The sequence below is a fragment of the Trachemys scripta genome, chromosome 13 (assembly GCF_013100865.1).
Source record: "Trachemys scripta elegans isolate TJP31775 chromosome 13, CAS_Tse_1.0, whole genome shotgun sequence".
Taxonomy (NCBI): Eukaryota; Metazoa; Chordata; order Testudines; family Emydidae; genus Trachemys; species Trachemys scripta.
The window spans coordinates 1353511-1372710 of record NC_048310.1 but is presented as its reverse complement, the minus strand read 5'-3'; the positions used below and the strand labels follow the sequence as shown (position 1 = coordinate 1372710).

General features: G+C 43.7%; 1 protein-coding gene across 8 annotated transcripts in view; it reads left to right on the top strand.

Moving 5' to 3' along the window:
• ADAT1 (adenosine deaminase tRNA specific 1) overlaps positions 1-19200 on the top strand; it is a 50986-nt gene that overhangs the window by 4490 nt on the left and 27296 nt on the right. For 6 of the 8 annotated variants that reach the window (XM_034788186.1, XM_034788189.1, XM_034788183.1 and 3 more), the window contains 3 exons: positions 1374-1442; positions 6552-6606; positions 7351-7565. In XM_034788186.1, the coding sequence (XP_034644077.1) occupies positions 1374-1442; positions 6552-6606; positions 7351-7565 (339 nt within the window). Of the gene's footprint in view, positions 1-1373; positions 1443-6122; positions 6265-6551; positions 6607-7350; positions 7566-19200 lie in introns of all 8 variants that reach the window. The other 2 variants (XM_034788188.1, XM_034788185.1) reach the window with 2 other exon arrangements.

The window sequence follows — 19200 nt, the reverse complement described above, 5'->3', positions numbered from 1 at the left end:
TGATTTTTAATGAGTGCATATTTTTGGTAGTAGCTCATCCACTTCATCCTTAAGCTCCTTCTGAACTCCTGGATGTACCTGCTGCTGGTTAATTTATCAGTGTCTCCTTTGACACCCCAGTCTCCGACGATGCCACATTTACCTTTTCTGTGGTGTCCTTGTCCTCTGTAATTGCTTAATCTGGTGATTCAGTGGAACCACCAGGTTTTTGTGGGCTTTGTATTTCTGATGTACTTAAATTATGTCTTTGGCTATTTGTTCTTCCACTTCTGTCTTAATTAAAGTGGAAGTTACAGAAGTGATTACATGCTGTAGTTTATGTCTGGCTTGGGCTGGATTTCCATTTTCTGATGGATGCTTGCTTTGATTTGCATAACTTCTTGAACCTTGCCAGTTAACCATAATGGCTTAATTTTTTGCTTTCCAGCTTCTTTTTTGTTTGGGGCATACATGTCTTCTGTATCCCTCTTTCTAGTTTTTTATATTCTTCCCATGATAATATTGAAGAAATTATCTTCTGATCACTTTTGCTTCAATTCCTCAGCTACAGTTACTTCCTGAACCAACTCCTTACACATTACTCCTACACATAGTCTCTCCTCTGTGCACTTTGGAGTTAGCTGTTCCAAGAAGCAATCATTTAAGCTGTTGAAAAATTGCAGTTTAAGTTTTCAGAAGTGGGTAATGATTTTTTTTGAGTGCACAACTTGATGCATCTTAGAGGTGCCTGCTTTTCAGACAGTGCTGAGCACTCACCCTTTTAAAGTGTCTCTTGGCATCCAAAATCGCTAGTCACTTAGCAAATGTAGACCTTCTCTACCATGTGTTCTGATGTGAAACTGACCAATTAGCATGCAGTGAAATAGGCAAGACCTAAATTTCTGAGTAAAAAAAACCAAACCCACACTTTGACATTCTTCATAAGAATCCAAAAAAGGATACTAATCCAATTTTTTTTTTTCTTAGCAAGTCTCCTTTAAAAGGGCCTCCTTTGTGCTATGCATTGTATGGTGCATTTCCCTTATGTCGTCTTCCCTATTTTGGGGGTCCCTGAATTGGTGGTCACCTTGTGTTGTCTGTGTGTAGGACCACATGTCAGTGCTCCCCTCTTCCCTTGCCACATGTCATGGCTTTCCCCCTACACTGGTGCTGTACCTGGTACGTGACTTTCCTCATTTCAGTGTGTCTGGCAGTCTGGTACATAGCCTCCCCCTCCAGTGGGGGGTGTGTGTGTGTGAGAGACAGGTGTTACTTCATCCCTCCTCTTGTACCTTGTCTCGTGTGGGGCCCCCATGTGCTGTCTGATTGAAATGATCAAATTAGGGTGATTCTTTTAGAAGTGGTTCAGCTAACTTTACTATTTTCTTTTTCAGTAACTAAGGAAGTTGTTGCTATGGGGACTGGAACTAAGTGCATTGGCCATACAAGAATGAGGAAAACTGGTTAGTATGGTGTAGAAACCAAGACTACCGATCTTGGCCTCTTTATTACTTGTCATTGGCATGAGCTCAGCCTCCTGAAATGCAACAACAGTACAAGACAAAGTCCCAACCCTATAGGGTTGGGTAGACAGCATTACCATCTAGGTTTGCTGCACTGAGCTCCCACTATCTGCAGCCCTTAAGAGAAACTGACAAAAGCCATATAAATGGACATTGTCAGGTAGTGTAGGTCCCAAATGTATGCGTGTTTACAAAAACAACAAAAAAGGCAAATCTTGTTTTCTAGTCTGATTCCTTCAGAGCCTGTTGTGAAAAACACCACAGTAACCAAGCTCCAGAAAAGTGAGAGAAAACGCCTCTTATTTAGCTGTAATCAGCAGCGAGATACCGCACTGATTTCTCTATAAGTAACTGAGAGCTGCTGTGAGAATTTATTCATCCTGTCTCCTCCCTTACTATGCATATTCATAACAGAGGAGGACCAGACTGCACTTGGCTACTCCTCCTTGGAGAGTGGGGGGGCCACAGAGACTCATGTCAGGAAATATCCTGGGCAGGAGACATGGCCAAGAGCCTTTCAATACAAGGCTCTTTACCTCTACCTCTGGATTCTGGGGAAGACAGAGTATAGCAAGAGAAGAGAGCAGGTCTGGCAAAGCTATTTCTGTGCTCTATTGTGCATTTTGCGTATAAACACATCTTGAAGCCTTTTTATTTTTTGCCTTGCACTAAATGCTATGTCTTGGATTGCTTATTATGGATCTTTCTGGGGTCAGCACCACCACAATGTAATATTGATCTGGATGGTTTCATTATTTATTTTTAAATTTTAAATAAAAACAGTTTTCTAACTTAATTTTTTTTATTGCATTGATTGCAACCAATATGATGTCTTGTAAGATCTAAAGGGTGACATTTACCAGACATATGAGTGAAATTGAGTAGGTTTTTTCCATCATCTAAGTTGAGTGCAATGAAACTTAAACAAAGAGTGCCACTGTTGAAAAGTCAACTAGATTTTAAAATTAAATTTTGCTTTAATAATCTCGGGTAGCATTGGTAACCTGACAAATCTATTAAGAGAATAGGGAAAGTTTCTTTGGTGCTATTAGCAATCTCAAAAACCTATACGTCTAAGGCAAAAAGACAACTAGAATGTATATGGATTTTGTGATATTTAAGTTTAATAATTTAATAAAGTGCATTTAAAAAAGTGCAAGAGATTACAGTGAAATGCATTATACAGTACAGTGATGAAAGTGCATATGATTGCATTAAAATGTAAAGAAAGCAAGGATATGTGCTTTAAAGTGCTTTACATAGATATGTGATTGGCAAAAAGGACATTTCTGAGAAGCTAAATGGTTTCTTTGCATCATTCTTCGCCTTCAAAAAGGAGAGTCCTACCCCACATCTGTTGTTTCCTGGTAACAAAGCGGAGGTAGTCTCAGATCTTGAGATGACAGGAGAAGAGATGCTAGAGCAAATCAGTAATATTAAATGCAGTAAGTCACTAGGCCCAGATGGTCCATCATCAAGTTCTGAAGGAGCTCAAATATGAAGTATCTGAACTGCTCACAAAAATGTGCAATCTTTCATTAAAAACAGCTACTGTTCAAGAGACTTGGAGAGTAGCAAATGTTGTTGTCCTTTCGAAAAGGTTCTAGGGCAGGGGTTCTCAACCTGTTTCTTTCTGACCGCCCCCCCCCACCCCAACATGCTGTAAAAATTTCAGGGCCCAGCAAGGGAGGTGGGGGACTTGGGTCTGTGGGCCAGGGGTGGGCCCTCGGGCATAGGCATAGTTTGACTTCTATTTTGGGGGGGCAGGGGCTGGCAGGGCTTGGCCAGCTCTGCAAAGTGGGGACCAGGAAGGCAGTGCCACCTCTACCCCCTGACTCACTTCAGCAGGCCACCCAGCCTGTCTGGGTTGTGTGTGGTGGGGGTTCAACTCAAAAAGTTTGAAAACCACTCAGGGTACAGGGAGGGGGTAGCTAGGGGCTGTGTGCGAGCGGGGGGTAGCTCCAGGTGCAGGAAGGGGGTAGCTAGGGGCTGGGTGCAGGCAGAGGGATAGTTCAGGATGCAGGCAGGGGGTAGTTAGGGGCTGTGTGCGGGCAGGGGGTAGCGCAGGGTTGCAGTGAGGAGGTAACTAGGGGCTGTGTGCCAGGAGGGCTCCCCTGTGGTCACTGCTCCCCAAGGGCTCTGCTGGCCACAGAGAGGGTCCCCCTGCCTGGGTGGCTCTTACCAGCTGCCTGAGCTGAGGAGCAGCACCAACCCCGGGCACCAGCAACAGCGGCAGATGGGAGAATGCTGTGGCTGCCTGCTCCATAGTACCATCCAGAGCAGTAGCTGCCCACACTGCCCGATTCCGGCTTCCCGCCTCTGACATGGCCAAGGAGTGGGGCCTCAGGGGCGGGGAGAGGAAGAGGGATGTATGTGGAGCTGCTCCTGGGACTGCCCCACTCTGGCACTGCAGTGAGGGTGGCAGGGTGGGAACCAGTGCTCAGGGTTTCAGCCCCACAGTTCAGGATTTCAAGCCTGTGGTGGGGAGCACAGGGGCATGGGGTTTCAGCCCTGCAGCAGGAGGTGCTGGGGCTCGGGCTCTGGCTTTCAGCCGTGGGGTCCCGCGATCCCCCTGAAAGGGCTCATGTACCCCCATGGGGCCATGGACCCCCCGGTTGAGAACCACTGCTCTACGGGTAATTTGGGGCAATATAGACCAATTAACTTTACATCTATACCTGGCAAATTAGTTCTGTTTTTAAATTTTTGATTCAACCAACAAAACACCCAGAAGATCATGATATAATAGGATCTAACCAGCATGGATTCTGTAGAGGAAAATCTCATTAATCTCTTAGAATTTCTTGAACATATCAATAAAGTAATGGATAAAGGGGAAATAGTTGGCCTAATTTATTTAGCTTTTCAAAAGGGTCCCTCACTAGAGGCTATTAAAGAAGCTATGTAGTCATGGTGTGAGAGGCAAAGTATTATCATGGATCAAAAACTGTCTAGGAGACAGAAAGGAAAAAGGACTAAATGGTCAGTTTTCATCATTGAAAAAGGTTAACAGTGGGGCCTCAAGATTCTGTACTAGGTCCCATGTTTAATATTAAATGATCTCAAAACTAGGTGAGTGCTGAGGTAGCAAAATTTGGGAATATCTGGGGATCACTGTAGACTGCTTAGAGACCTCTGCATCAAAAAAGCAAACAAGGTTCAGATGCATGAGGAATGGCATGAAGAATACCAGAAATAGTATTCCTTTATATAAATCGGTGATGGGACCTGTGCAGTACTGGGTCCCCGCTCCCAAATTTCAGAATGGGAGGGGTTTCAGAGAAGAGCAAACATGATGAAGGCCCTGGAAAAGTCACATGAAGAGAGATTGAAAAGATTGGTATTGTTTACCTTAGAGAGGAGATGATTAAGAGGGGACATGATAAAAGTACATAAAATAATGAATGGTCTATACAAGGAAGAGCAGGAGCTTCTGTTCTCCTTGTCTAATAACAAGAACAAAGGGACATTCAATGAAATCAAAAGGTGGGAAATTAATAACTTATAAAAGGAAACACACTTTCACACAATGTGCAATTACACTGTGGAAGTCAGTGCTGCAAGGAGTAATTTGAAGTCGAGAACTTTAGATTTAAAAAGGGATTGGACATCTATATGGATATCAAGACCTATCCAGAGGTCATACTCTAAAATTAATTATGCCTAATTTTGGAAGAGTTATTCAACCTTGTGGTTCAGGCCTTAAGTCAGTCTCTAACTAGTAAAGACCAGGATGAAATCTATGTGCGGGAGAGATTACCCATATTTGTCTACTGCAAGGCTCTTCCACCTTCATTTGAAACAGCTAGTTCTGGCCCCTGAGAGAGAGAGAGAATACTGGACTAGATAGACTTTGGTCTGGTTCACTGTGGAAATTTCCATGTTCCTAATACATGGGTAAAATCTTTACAATTTTTGATTCTGAAACAGGAAATTAATTAGACTCACCTATAGATATTTCACTAACATTTGTAGTAACTCAAATTTATTTCTGTACATTAATATTTCCAGCACTTTTCTGTTCCTAGAAATGGGTGGAGGCTTTCTGATTGTCTAAAGCTTTCTATGATTGAATTTTTGTAGACAAGGGTCATCATCCTCTGAATCAGACACACAAAGTTCCTCCTGCACTTATTTAATCAGAAGAAATTTTGCTTGTAACAGGCAAAACGCATTCAAATTTAGTAAATATTTCAGTTCTCTTCAGTAAATATATCCCAGATCTATTAGCAGCCTTTAGTATATTAACAAGGGCTCATTATCAAATTTCAAAACATCACCAATTTTCATATTCGAACCCATCGACACTGAATGTTACCTTCTCTAACATTAGTAGAGGAACATTCCAACATTTATTTACGTTGCTAACAGATGATCCAACCAGCCTCTGCTGTTTTTAAAACCTTCCTGAAGCATTAACTCTGAGAATTCCTTGGCTTTTGTCTGGAATGCTGTGTTTTTTAGTCTTACCTGTGGGCTGTGTGGTTTTTTTTTTTTTATAAAGAAGGAGGGCAGTTAAGGAGATCACTGAAGATACAGCTCTGCAATCCTAAATGCTTTGGGAAGTTCATTTCCAGTGGGCCCACATCCAGTGTGGTGAATAAATTCTTTATTTTCCAGTGTGCACACCCATATACTCCCCATCACTGTTATACATGCCTGCTCTGAATGCTGTGGAATGAGATCATTACAGGTCTCCCATTCAAGTACTGTCCCAGTCCTGCTTTCCTTGTAGGATCTGACTGGATCATAGCCCAAAGAGGTATGGCTTTAGGTGATGGTCCTTTGGGTTGGTAGTGTGCGGCAAGAGTCACTGCACCATGGTGCAGGAGTGTGACAGTAAGCATTTATGGTAAATGAGTTGTTTAAATACCTTAGGATAGCCAAGTTCAGACAACTGCACTAATACTAGTGTCAGACCCACAAAATGCTGGGGCAGAGCTGGCAGACTGCACAAGTCTACCTCTACTTGTTGTTGCATGTGACTTTTTCCTTCTGTCTGGTCCACAGTAATGTTGGATTATTTAATTTTTTTGGATGCTGCTGCAGGGGATATTCTCAACGACAGTCATGCTGAAGTCATTGCCAAGAGGAGTTTCCAAAGGTAAGACATTAAACCCCTTGTGGTGTTATCTGTTCAGTGGTCTGTTTGGTCATATCCACTTTCCTCAGGACGTTTACGCTATTGTAATGTAAATGCATGTGTCCTTCACCTGTAAGATTTGGAACACAGGCCCTTTCCCCTCTCCAATGAGCTAAGCTGTGCAAGAAGAGAATGGAAGAGGCTAGCACCTCCCATGTTCCTTCCACAGGCAATATGTTTCTGTCCTGTGCACAGGTCTGTTCTTTTCCCCTTCGGGGCCCCTCTCCTGTCCTACACACCCAGGCTTCTTCTTGCCCATTGTATACAGACTTTGCAAAAATAACTCTTCACATGGGGCTGATTCCAGGTCCTTTGGGCTCACTATGAAGCTTCTGATCAGACAGCAGGTATCCTTGTGGAGACTTTTGGATCACATCTGCCTACAGAAGACTAACCAGCCACTTGACTCACTGTAGTGCACTTCAGTGTCAGCTGGCTAGAGGTTTGTGGGTAGAGCCCTGCAAATCCGCAGATATGTGAACCATTTTTTGCGGATTGTGGATGGATGCAGATCCAAATTTTATATATTTAAAGCCCTGCAAATCTACGGATATCCACAGATCACTTTTGTGGATCATGGATTGGATGCGGATACAAATTTTGTATTAGTCCAGGGCTCCATTTGTGGGCCTTAATTTAATTATCTTTACTTCTTCCTCTCCTAAGTTAAGGGAGTGATTCTCAGTAACCCTTCTTGCTCTCCAGGTATCTCGTCCACCAGCTGTGGCTGGCAGCCTCACACCAACAGGGCAGCATCTTCAGCCCAGGGACTGAGATTGGGAAATGGAAACTCAAACCACACATCACCTTTATTTTTTTCTGCAGCCATACCCCCTGTAAGTACATAAGAGCCAATCCCTCATGCTCTCATCCCTGCCTGGTGCATGTGAGCCAGCTACCCCAACCATGGCTGAGAGAGGGTGAGCCAGCCTCCTTCATATCAGTAACATATGCAGTGGATCAGCATTGGCCTGGCAAATTGGTGCGCTGCACTTTCTACCCTATTAGGTATATTGATGTGGGAAGGCAGCATACGTATAAGCCAGTACCTGGCTCAGTACATACAAGTGCTTCAGTCTCCCCTGATTAGACATGGGCCACCATTTTCTTGTCCCGAAACTAGCATCTGCCAGTGGTCCTGTCATACTAAAAGCCTGTCATTTTTCCTGGTTGCTTTGCTTTACCTGCCTACTCACCTCTCATAGGGAGCCCAAGTACGTTTATTATACTCTGTGGGCTAAAGATAATTATTTTATTCCCCAATCCCCAAAAAATCCAAAAAATTAGGATTTTTTTATAAAATGAAATCCAAAACCCATGCTGTATGACTCACTTCACAGCAGATTTATTCCCCCAACATAAAAAGATGCACTGTCCAAAATGACAATGTTGCAATTCTATAAGTGAAACCCAAGAACACGAGTCCCCAACCTATTAAGTAGTTAGGCCTATTGATGTTTCATATGTGCTGTGACAAAGTTCCTCCTCTATCTTGGTGGGTCCTGCGCTTATTGGTGGATTTTCTTGCCTCAGAGATTCACCATGTGGGTTGGGGAACAGCCCAGAGACCTTCCCCTCTGGAAGAACCCACAGTCCAGGTCAATTGGGAGGTTTGGGGGGAACCCAGGCCCACCCTCTACTCCGGGTTCCAGCCCAGGGCCCTGTGGACTGCAGCTGTCTATAGTGCCTCCTGTAACAGCTGTATGACAGCTACAACTCCCTGAGCTACTTCCCCATGGCCTCCTCCAAACACCTTCCTTATTCTCACCACAGGACCTTCCTCCTGGTGTCTGATAACGCTTGTACCCCTCAGTCCTCCAGCAGCACACCCTCTCAGCTCCTTACGCCTCTTGCTCCCAGCTCCTCACACTCACACCACAAACTGAAGTGAGCTCCTTTTTAAAACCCAGGTGCCCTGATTAGCCTGCCTTAATTGATTCTAGCAGCTTCTTCTTAATTGGCTCCTAATTAGCCTGCCTGCCTTAACTGGTTCTAGCAGGTTCCTGATTACTCTAGTGCATCCCCTGCTCTGGTCACTCAGGGAACAGAAAACTACTCATCCAGTGACCAGTATATTTGCCCTCTACCAGACTCCTGTACCCCACTGGTCTGGGTCTGTCACAGTGCCCTTAGATACAGATACATTTTTGTCCCATGTTTGCTTTTTCAACACTGACCCTACTACAAAGGTTTCACTAAAATATTCCAAATATGCTGAACCATGCTTGACTGAGAAGGAACTGGCATGGTCAGAGTGCAGGCCTTCTAAAAAGCAACAAACTGTGAATTTACATCCATGATTTTCCACCATTTTGATTCAACAAACTGATCCAGTCTTCTTCACTAACATAGATTTGGGACAGGAATTTGGATCTTCAAATCTAAGTGCGGGAAGAGAAGGAAGGGTACTCAGGGTTATGTTTTGTCAGCTATGTATCAGCCCCTTCCTGTTCTAGGTGTAACCCGGAGTGCCTGGGGTAGCCCTCGCTGAAAATGCTAAGATCAGGGTAGACTGCAAAAAGGAGAGCAGATTCTCCCAAAACTGGTGGTTAACACTGAAATTAGACTCACCAACCAGTCACAAATTGTTTCCCCACACTGGTTATCAAGAAGCTAAAAAGAAATCACACAGCCCACTTTATTGCATTCCAGTTCTCTGGCTCCCAATCACATAGGTCCAATACAGTGAGAAGTTATTTAAAAACTCTGTTTACTATACAGAATGTTCTTCTGACCCCAAAGAGCCAGCCACACTATGAGGTCAATATTAGTGCTGCCAGCCAATCCTTTAATGTCTAAAACTAAAGGTTTATTAGAAAAGAACAAGAAGAGTTGTTAAATGGTCAATCATATAAATATATATATTTATATTTAGAGAGAGACTTCAAAGTCCATATACCAGGTTCTTAGCAGTATTGGTGAGTTTGCTGGCTTGAAAGTCCCTCTGAACACATCCATCAGTCCTTTGTTCAGAGCTTCAGTTTGTAGAAAAGTTGCTTAGGAGGTAAGAAGTAGAATTGAAGACAAAACGGAGAAGATGCAGCTGCCCTTTATATTCCTTTTGCCATTTGGCTTGTCCTTCCTGTGTCCCAAACACAGGTTTCACAGCACATAGCATGGAAAAACCTTAAGGCACATCTACACTGGCAAAGTTAGATCACCGCTCAGAGAGCGCTGAAGGGAAATCACTGTTGTGTGTTCACACTGTCAGCTGCCTGCACAATAGCGTGTTCGCACTTGCAGCAGTACTCGGAGCAGTGCACTCTGGGCAGCTATCCCACAGAGCACCTCTTTCTCTTCAGCCACTAAGACTTGTGGGAAGGTGGAGGGGGTCGCCGGGCATCCTGGGTCCTATCCAAATGACCTGTGATGCATTGCTTCGCATCCTAGAAATCCCTGTGCTTCCGTCCGCATTTGCTGCCATATTTCAACAGTTTGTTTACTGCGTGCCCTGCCTTTTCGGGCTGCAGAAATGGATCCTGAACTGTTGACCAGTATGCTGCTCGCTCTAACATATCATGAGTGGCAGTGGAGTTATTTCTTATACTGCAAAGGCAACAGGAATGCGATATTGATCTCACCACGCATACTAGCTATGACACGAGATTGCTTGTGACATTCACAGAGGTGCTGACCACAGTGGAATGCTGCTTTTGGGCTCGGGAAACAAGCACTGAGTAGTTGGATCACATTGTCATGCACGTCTGGGATGAGGAGCAGTGGCTGCAGAACTTTTGGATGAGGAAAGCCACATTCATGGGACTGTGTGATGAGCTTACCCCAGCCCTGCGGTGCAAGGGCATGAGAATGAGAGCTGTTTTGTTGTTGGAGAAGCGTGTGGCAATTGCACTGTGGAAGCTGGCTACTCCAGACTGCTACCGATCGGGCGGTAACCAGTTCGGAATGGGAAAGTCGACCCTTGGACTCATGTTGATGGAAGTATGCAGGGCCATTAATCGCATCCTGCTCCGAAAGACCATGAGTCTGGGCAACGTGCGTGACATTGTGGATGGCTTTGCATAAATGGGCTTCCCTAACGGCGGAGGGGTGATAGATGGCACACGCGTTCTCACACATTCCAATCTGGCACCAGACCACCTAGCCACCAAGTATATTAATCGGAGGAGGTATTTCTCAGTGGTTCTCCAGGCACATGTGAATCACCATGTGCATTTCACAGACATTAATGCAGTCAGGAAAGATGCATGACACACGCATCTTTCAGAACACTGGCCTGCTCAAGAAGCTGCAATCAAGGACTTTCTTCCCGGACCAAAAGATCATCGTAGGGAAAGTTGAAATGCCCATTGTGATCCTGGGAGACCGCACCTACCCCTTAATGCCGTGGCTTATGAAGCCATATATGGGCAACTTGACAGCAGCAAGGAGCGTTTCAACAACAGGCTGAGCAAGTGCAGAATGACTGAGTGTGCTTTTGGCTGTTTAAAAGCCCGCTGGCGCTGCCTCTATGGGAAGCTGGACCTGGCTGATGACAATATTCCTATGGTTACAGCCGCGTGCTGTACGTTCCATAATATTTGTGAAGGGAAGGGTGAAAGCTTCACTCAGGGCTGGACCGCAGAGGCTCAGCGTCTGAAGGCTGAGTTTGAACAGCCAGAGACCAGGGCACAGCGTGGGGCCATAAGGATCAAGGATGCCTTGAGGCAGCGATTTGAAGCTGAAAACCACTAATATTTGTTGCTGTGATGAGGATTGCAGTGCTTGTAATGCTAGGAGGTGATTGGTGCACATGATGCAATAAGGGGATTTAACATAATTGTATGTTGCTTTGCAGAGCTCTCTTTGCTTTCAATTAATAGAATAAAGATTGCTTTCAAACCTACACAATTCTTTTATTAAAAGACAACAAACGGAGGAGAGAGTCAAATGAAAAAATACATCAGCATGGAGGGGGATGGGGGAAGGGAAGGTCCCAGGAGGAGGAGGGGATCCGGGATGGCTAAAGCTTTGTGTATGTCCAGGGATCATATCCTGCCTTCTCCTTTGGAGTACAATGCAGTGGGTACTGTACTTCAGCAGGGCCAAACTGCAGAGGGATGGGTGTTGAGTGTAGTGGGTAGTGGGAGTCCACACTGCTGCACTGTGAGGAGGGAGGAGTGGAATGCTGCGGGTAGAGTGGAGCCAGGAGGTTAAGAGTGTGTTGGCGTTGTCTGTGGGGTGCATGGGAAAGAGTTTTGTGAGAGCGGCTGCAGGACAGGGCGGGCGCGTTGCTGCTCAGTTTGAAGAGCTAGTGTTGCCTGGAGTGTGTCTGCTTGGTGCTCCATAATGTTTAAGAGCTGTTCCATGGCTTCTTTCTGACATGCTGCGTTGTCCTTTCGGTCCCTCTTCTTGCTGTCCCGCCACTCCTTCAATTCCCATTTCTCAGCAGCTGAGTGCATCATAACATCACACAGTAAGTCCTACTTAGTTCTTCTTGGCCACTTTCTATTTCTGCGCAGCCATTTTGCCGCCGATAACAGGGAGGCTGGGCTCCCAAGGTCATCTCTGTGAAGTGTTAATGCAACATTTTACAGAAGCGGTATTGTTTGCAACACACACAACCCTGATTCAGTGCTTTAAAACACAGCCAGTACTCTCACACCTATCACTAACTGGCTGACTCCAGGCAAGCACACATGAGCCACAAGACCCTCAAAATGGTGAGTAACCACAGGGGCAAGGTAAATCACTCTTCCCAGACCCTCCTGGAAAATGGGCACGTGGCTCAGGCACTTGGGGAGAGCCAGCACTGTAGGGGGGGCCTGATAATCATTCCTGTCCCCACACTTTCAACAGGATGTGATCATTATGGAAGATATCTTGCTGCTGGTGGACTGAGAGCAATCAATGGGACACAATCATTCCGGGGTACAAAATATATCGGAAGGACAGAACAGGTCGTGCGGGGGGGGAGGGGCGCGCTATATGTGAAAGAAAATGTAAAATCAAATGAAGTAAAAATCTTAAGTGAATCCACATGTCCCATAGAATCTCTATGGATAGAAATTTCATGCTCTAATAAGAATATAACAGTAGGGATCTATTATAGACCACCTGACCAGGACAGTGATAGTGATGATGAAATGCTAAAGGAAATTAGAGAGGCTATCAAAATAAAGAACCCAATAATAGTGGGGGATTTCAATTATCCCCATATTGACTGGGAACATTTCACTTCAGGACGAAATGCAGAGATAAAATTTCTCGATACTTTAAATGACTGCTTCATGGAGCAGCTGGTACGGGAACCCACAAGGGGAGAGGCAACTCTAGATTTAGTCTTGAGTGGAGCGCAGGAGCTGGTCCAAGAGGTAACTATAACTGGACCGCTTGGAAATAGTGACCATAATACAATAGCATTCAATATCCCTGTGGTGCGAAGAATATCTCAACACCCCAACACTGTGGCATTTAATTTCAAAATGGGGAACTATGCTAAAATGAGGGGGTTAGTTAAATAGAAGTTAAAAAGTACAGTGACTAAAGTGAAATCCCTGCAAGCTGCATGGGCGCTTTTTAAAGACACCATAATAGAGGCCCAACTTCAACGTATACCCCAAATTAAGAAACACAGTAAAAGAACTAAAAAAGACCCACCGTGGCTTAACAACCATGTAAAAGAAGTAGTGAAAGATAAAAAGACTTCCTTTAAAAAGTGGAAGTCATATCCTAGTGAGGCAAATAGGAAGAAGCATAAACGCTGCCAAATTAAGTGCAAGAATGTAATAAGAAAAGCCAAAGAGGAGTTTGAAGAACGGCTAGCCAAAAACTCCAAAGGTAATAACAAAATGTTTTTTAAGTACATCAAGAAGCAGGAAGCTTGCTAAACAACCAATAGGGCCCCTTGATGATCGAGATACAAAAGGAGCGCTTAAAGACGATAAAGTCATTGCGGAGAAACTAAATGGATTCTTTGCTTCAGTATTCACGGCTGAGGATGTTAGGTAGATTCCCAAACCTGAGCCGGCTTTTGTAGGTGACAAATCTGAGGAACTGTCACAGATTGAAGTGTCACTAGAGGAGGTTTTGGAATTAATTGATAAACTTAACATTAACAAGTCACCGCGACCAGATGGCATTCACCCAAGAGTTCTGAAAGAACTCAAATGTGAAGTTGCAGAACTATTAACTAAGGTTTGTAACCTGTCCTTTAAATCGGCTTCTGTACCCAATGACTGGAAGTTAGCTAATGTAATGCCAATATTTAAAAAGGGCTCTAGAGGTGATCACGGCAATTACAGACCGGTAAGTCTAATGTCTGTACCGGGCAAATTAGTTGAAACAATAGTTAAGAATAAAATTGTCAGATACATAGAAAAACGTAAACTCTTGAGCAATAGTCAACATGGTTTCTGTAAAGGGAAATCGTGTCTTACTAATCTATTAGAGTTCTTTGAAGGGGTCAACAAACATGTGGACAAGGGGGATCCAGTGGACATAGTGTACTTAGATTTCCAGAAAGCCTTTGACAAGGTCCCATACCAAAGGCTCTTATGTAAATTAAGTTGTCAAGGGATAAAAGGGAAGGTCCTTTCATGGATTGAGAACTGGTTAAAAGACCGGGAACAAAGGGTAGGAATTAATGGTAAATTCTCAGAATGGAGAGGGGTAACTAGTGGTGTTCCCCAAGGGTCAATCCTCAGACCAATCCTATTCAACTTATTTATAAATGATCTCGAGAAAGGGGTAAACAGTGAGGTGGCAAAGTTTGCAGATGATACTAAACTGCTCAAGATAGTTAAGACCAAAGCAGACTGTGATGAACTTCAAAAAGATCTCACAAAACTGAGTGATTGGGCAACAAAATGGCAAATGAAATTTAATGTGGATAAATGTAAAGTAATGCACATTGGAAAAAATAACCCCAACTATACATACAATATGATGGGGGCTAATTTAGCTACAAGAAGTCAGGAAAAAGATCTTGGAGTCATCGTGGATAGTTCTCTGAAGATGTCCGCGTAGTGTGCAGAGGTGGTCAAAAAAGCAAACAGGATGTTAGGGATCATTAAAAAGGGGATAGAGAATAAGACTGAGAATATATTATTGCCCTTATATAAATCAATGGTACGCCCACATCTCAAATACTTCATACAGATGTGGTCTCCTCATCTAAAAAAAGCTATTCTGGACTAGAAAAGGTTCAGAAAAGGGCAACTAAAATGATTAGGGGTTTGGAACGGGTCCCATATGAGGAGAGATTAAAGAGACTAGGACTCTTCAGCTTGGAAAAGAGGAGACTAAGGGGGGATATGATAGAGGTATATAAAATCATGAGTGATGTGGAGAAAGTGGATAAGGAAAAGTTATTTACTTATTCTCATAATACAAGAACTAGGGGTCACCAAATGAAATTAATAGGCAGCAGGTTTAAAACAAATACAAGGAAGTTCTTCTTCACGCAGCGCACAGTCAACTTGTGGAACTCCTTACCTGAGAAGGTTGTGAAGGCTAGGACTATAACAGCGTTTAAAAGAGAACTGGATAAATTCATGGTGGTTAAGTCCATTAATGGCTATTAGCCAGGATGGATAAGGAATGGTGTCCCTAGCCTCTGTCAGAGGATGGAGATGGATGGCAGGAGAGAGATCACTTGATCATTGCCTGTTGGTTCACTTCCTCTGGGGCACCTGGCATTGGCCACTGTCGGTAGACTGGATACTGGGCTAGATGGACCTTTGGTCTGACCCGATATGGCCGTTCTTATGTTCTTATGAGGGTGAGCAGGGAATCAAGGGAGGGTCTTCTCCAAGCCTGCGGCTTCCGCCCTGGCCGCTATGCTGCTTGCCTGTATGCAGCAATGGTCTCTTCCACCTCCGCTCCCGCCTCCCATGACAGCACAGTGGCATGGTAAAGTTACCATTAATGGGGCAAGAAACAAAGCAGCTCTGCTGAAGAACCAGCAGCAGCGGATTGCCTAATAGCTCCTCAAGATCTCTGAGGGAGATTCCCATGAAATGAGGAAGTCAATCAACAGCCTGTTCTGCCGCTCAGACTAGGCATGCGGTGGGAGACAAGCATGCTTTCTGCAACTCTCCTGCCCGCAACAACTCGCTTCAGCAATTCTCAAAGTCAGATCCACTTACCAGGGACCTCCTCTCCTGTTTGCGCTTCACCAAGATCCGACGACTGTGACTGGCTAGGCTTCTCCGGGGTAGAAAAGAGCTCCTGGCTGCATGTATCTCTGGCCTCCGAGTCATCCTCTGCCTCTGGGTCCCCCTCCATATCCTCGTCCAAGATTTCCTCCTCCTGTCTCGGTCCACTCTCGACTGGCATTTGAGCCCACAAAGTATCCACAGGGGCTTTCGCAGTGGAGGTGGGATTGCCACCGAGTATCCTGTCCAGCTCTTTGTAGAACTGGGTGCAGCACTGGAGCAGCGGTTTGCCTCCCACGCCTTGTGGTAGGGGATACGCAGCTCCTTCACTTTGACCCTACATTGCAATGTGTCCCAGTCATGGCCCCTTTCTGTCATGAATTGTGAAATTTGTCCGTAGGTATCATAATTCCTACAGCTGGAGCACAGGTGGGACTGCACAGCCTCCTCTCCTCAAAAGCTGATGAGGTCCAGCACCTCGGCATTGCTCCAAGTGGAGGATCACCTGGTGCGTGGAGGAGACATGGCCACGCTGAGACCACTGCATGCATCACCGAGCAAACAGGAAGGGGACTTTCAGATTTCCAAAAGAATTTACAGAGTGAGGATGACGGCATGGTCACCTGAGGGCAGGACAGTAGAGTTCAAACCGATGACCAGAGAGGTGAGAACAGGCATTGTGGGACACTTCCCGGAGGCCAATCAGAGCGCTATAATCGCCACGGTGTCTTCACTGGCACTGCAGGTCTGTAGCCACGGTGCAGAAAGCTGTACGCCTCTCGTTGGGGTGGGTTTTTTAAAGTACTACAGCTGTGCAATTTCTGCACACTAAGTGGCTTGGCAGTGCAGAAAGCTGCTTTACTGTGCAGAAACTTGCCAAAATAGACAGGGCCTTAGAGTTCTCTGTCCACTGGCCTGCCCTTACACGCCTTGCTGACTCAGAAGGTGTATCCCCTGGCTCCTTTCAGTGGGTTCATTGTACAGCGGATGACCCTTGATTGGCCATCAAACCGGCTAGGTGGTGCTGATGGCAATCTGTCTGGGGTATCACCCAGAAACACAGCACAAGTTTGGAAATACAGATGTACCATACATATCTATAACACAATACAAAGGTGTTACAAATATATAAATAACATTATCATACTTGGCAAATCAAAACATTTTCACTGACACCTTACATGGCATATCTGGCACGATTATTGCAATTTTATAACATTGATAATATTATCAGAGTTTCCATATTCTATACAGTGTCACACTAGGCTCAACCCTGAACTTTGTATTTGGGATCTGTCATTTTAGCTAAGCAGTAGAAAGGTTCTGTCACTTCTCATGGGAGTTTTTCATTATTATTATTATTACTATTTTATTTTATTTTATTTATTTTGTCCTTATTGTAGTTCCATTTCTTTGTTAATTAGATCGTCAGATTTCCACTGAGACTGCAACAATACTGTCCTCTGCCTGCAATCTGTCAAGACTCTCTCATACCTCCTTTAGTTGTTTTTGTAATTGAATGTTATTGTTTTGATCCATCTCTGCTCTGTTCAGTGCAAATTGCAACATTCTCATGGTAGCTGGAAGCAAATGGAAACACAGTCTTCCTGAGAGTTCCACCATGTATCATTGCAAAGCTGGGGTGTCAGTTATAAATTTTTAATCAACTAATCATGCCACTGATGTAACTGCTTTCTCAATAAGGTTTAAATAGTTGTTGAACACTCATGTGCCAGACATATCAGATGATTGAAGCTGAGAATTTTTCTAATCTTTTCCATTTTAGTTTCTTCTAAGGAAATGGCAAAGATCTTGTCATTCTTTTCACTGCATTTTTGGGTGGTATTTTCAGCAACTTGGACACAATGTTTTGAAAGGGGGTGGGATTCAGATATAAGATCATTAGCATTAAGCAGGAATGCAATTTCCCCTGTATAGATGTGTACACACATTATCTTATCATTTCTCATGCTTGACTAGCCATCTAGCATTAAGTATTTATCTTGATTCCTGTGGGAATGGACATTTAATTTTTCCTCTGTTTCTTCATTTACACCCTCTATTAGTGTACATGTGAGTTTAAAATCTGTCTGGAAAAGATGCTTTATTCCTTTCCTTTTATGGCTCGTTTTGTGCTATGCTGAAGGTGATATTGTTAGCATAGAAGAGAGTTGCAACTTTCTTATTGAGTTTAAATCTTGATCTTTCCGTTGCTTCAGTTTAATAATTTCTGACCGAACTTTGCTATTTTAGTGCCAAACTAACAGAAAATGACGTTGAAGAGTTGATGGAAAGCCTGGAACCAGAGACCTTAAATTGTCCTCATGGCTACATTTTGAGGATGACAGTGACATACTCATTACTGTTCTGTGCTTTTGCTTAATTAGACAGTCTTATTCAATGGCACATTTGATCTTGAAATACATGGACAAAAATGGATTGTCTACACTTCTGAGATGAGCACACATCTTTTCTTTTTTGATATTTAACCCTTGACACTGATATTTTACTTTAGAATTCTAGTTTTCACTACTTCAGTCACTTGCTTCCTGTCACTTCAACTTCAAGCATGCTGAATCAGATAAATGCTGACGTTAATCACTGAATGCTAATCACTTGTTTTCTATATTGATTGGTAGCTTTCACATTTACTACACTTAGAATAAGAAATAACCACCTAGTTGATTGAATTCTGTGAAGACTTAAAAAAAAAAAAATATGATGAGCTACTTAGTTAAATATAGTCGTCTTATCAGCTGTCCTGCCCACGTTCCAGAAATTTCTATATTCTATCAAACAGAAACACCCAAACAGTTCACAACTCCATCTATTCCCCTCAACATGATAGTTGATTCTAGCCATGTCCTTACCACAAATGACTCCACCTGTTCCTCTTTCCTCTCCAGAGTTCTAGATTGCTCAGTAAGAAAGTTATATTTTCCTCATTGGTGTTAACAGGAAACTTAGTGTTTTCATTACGTCAGCTAACTTCTTAGAGTAGTTAGTTTTAGAGTGAGATTTTCAAAATCTTTGTCCCAACTCTTTCCAACCTTTGTGTTTTGTTTCTTGTAATGTTAATCTTCTTGTAAGGGGACTGTAATCCTCATTTCCTGGTTGGTAAACAGCTGAGTTTTGGGAACTGACAATGTCCCATCGTGGAAAGGTACGAGAAGTACAGGGAAATAGTGAACATCTGCAATCTTTACTCCAGGTTAACAAAGTTTTTTGCATGTCAATTAATGGAACAGTGAAGGTACCCACTGACTGAACGCATATGGAACCTGAATTTAGTTCTTACCTCGTGAAACAGAGTTGGTTCCTTCAGGATAGGGGTGAGGTCCATTGCTGGAGGAGTGTGAGGGCTCCTTGAATTAAATGTAAACCATGTCTGAATTCTCGTTCAAGTCTAATTAAAGTACACCTCTACCCCGATATAACGCTGTCCTCGAGAGTCAAAAAA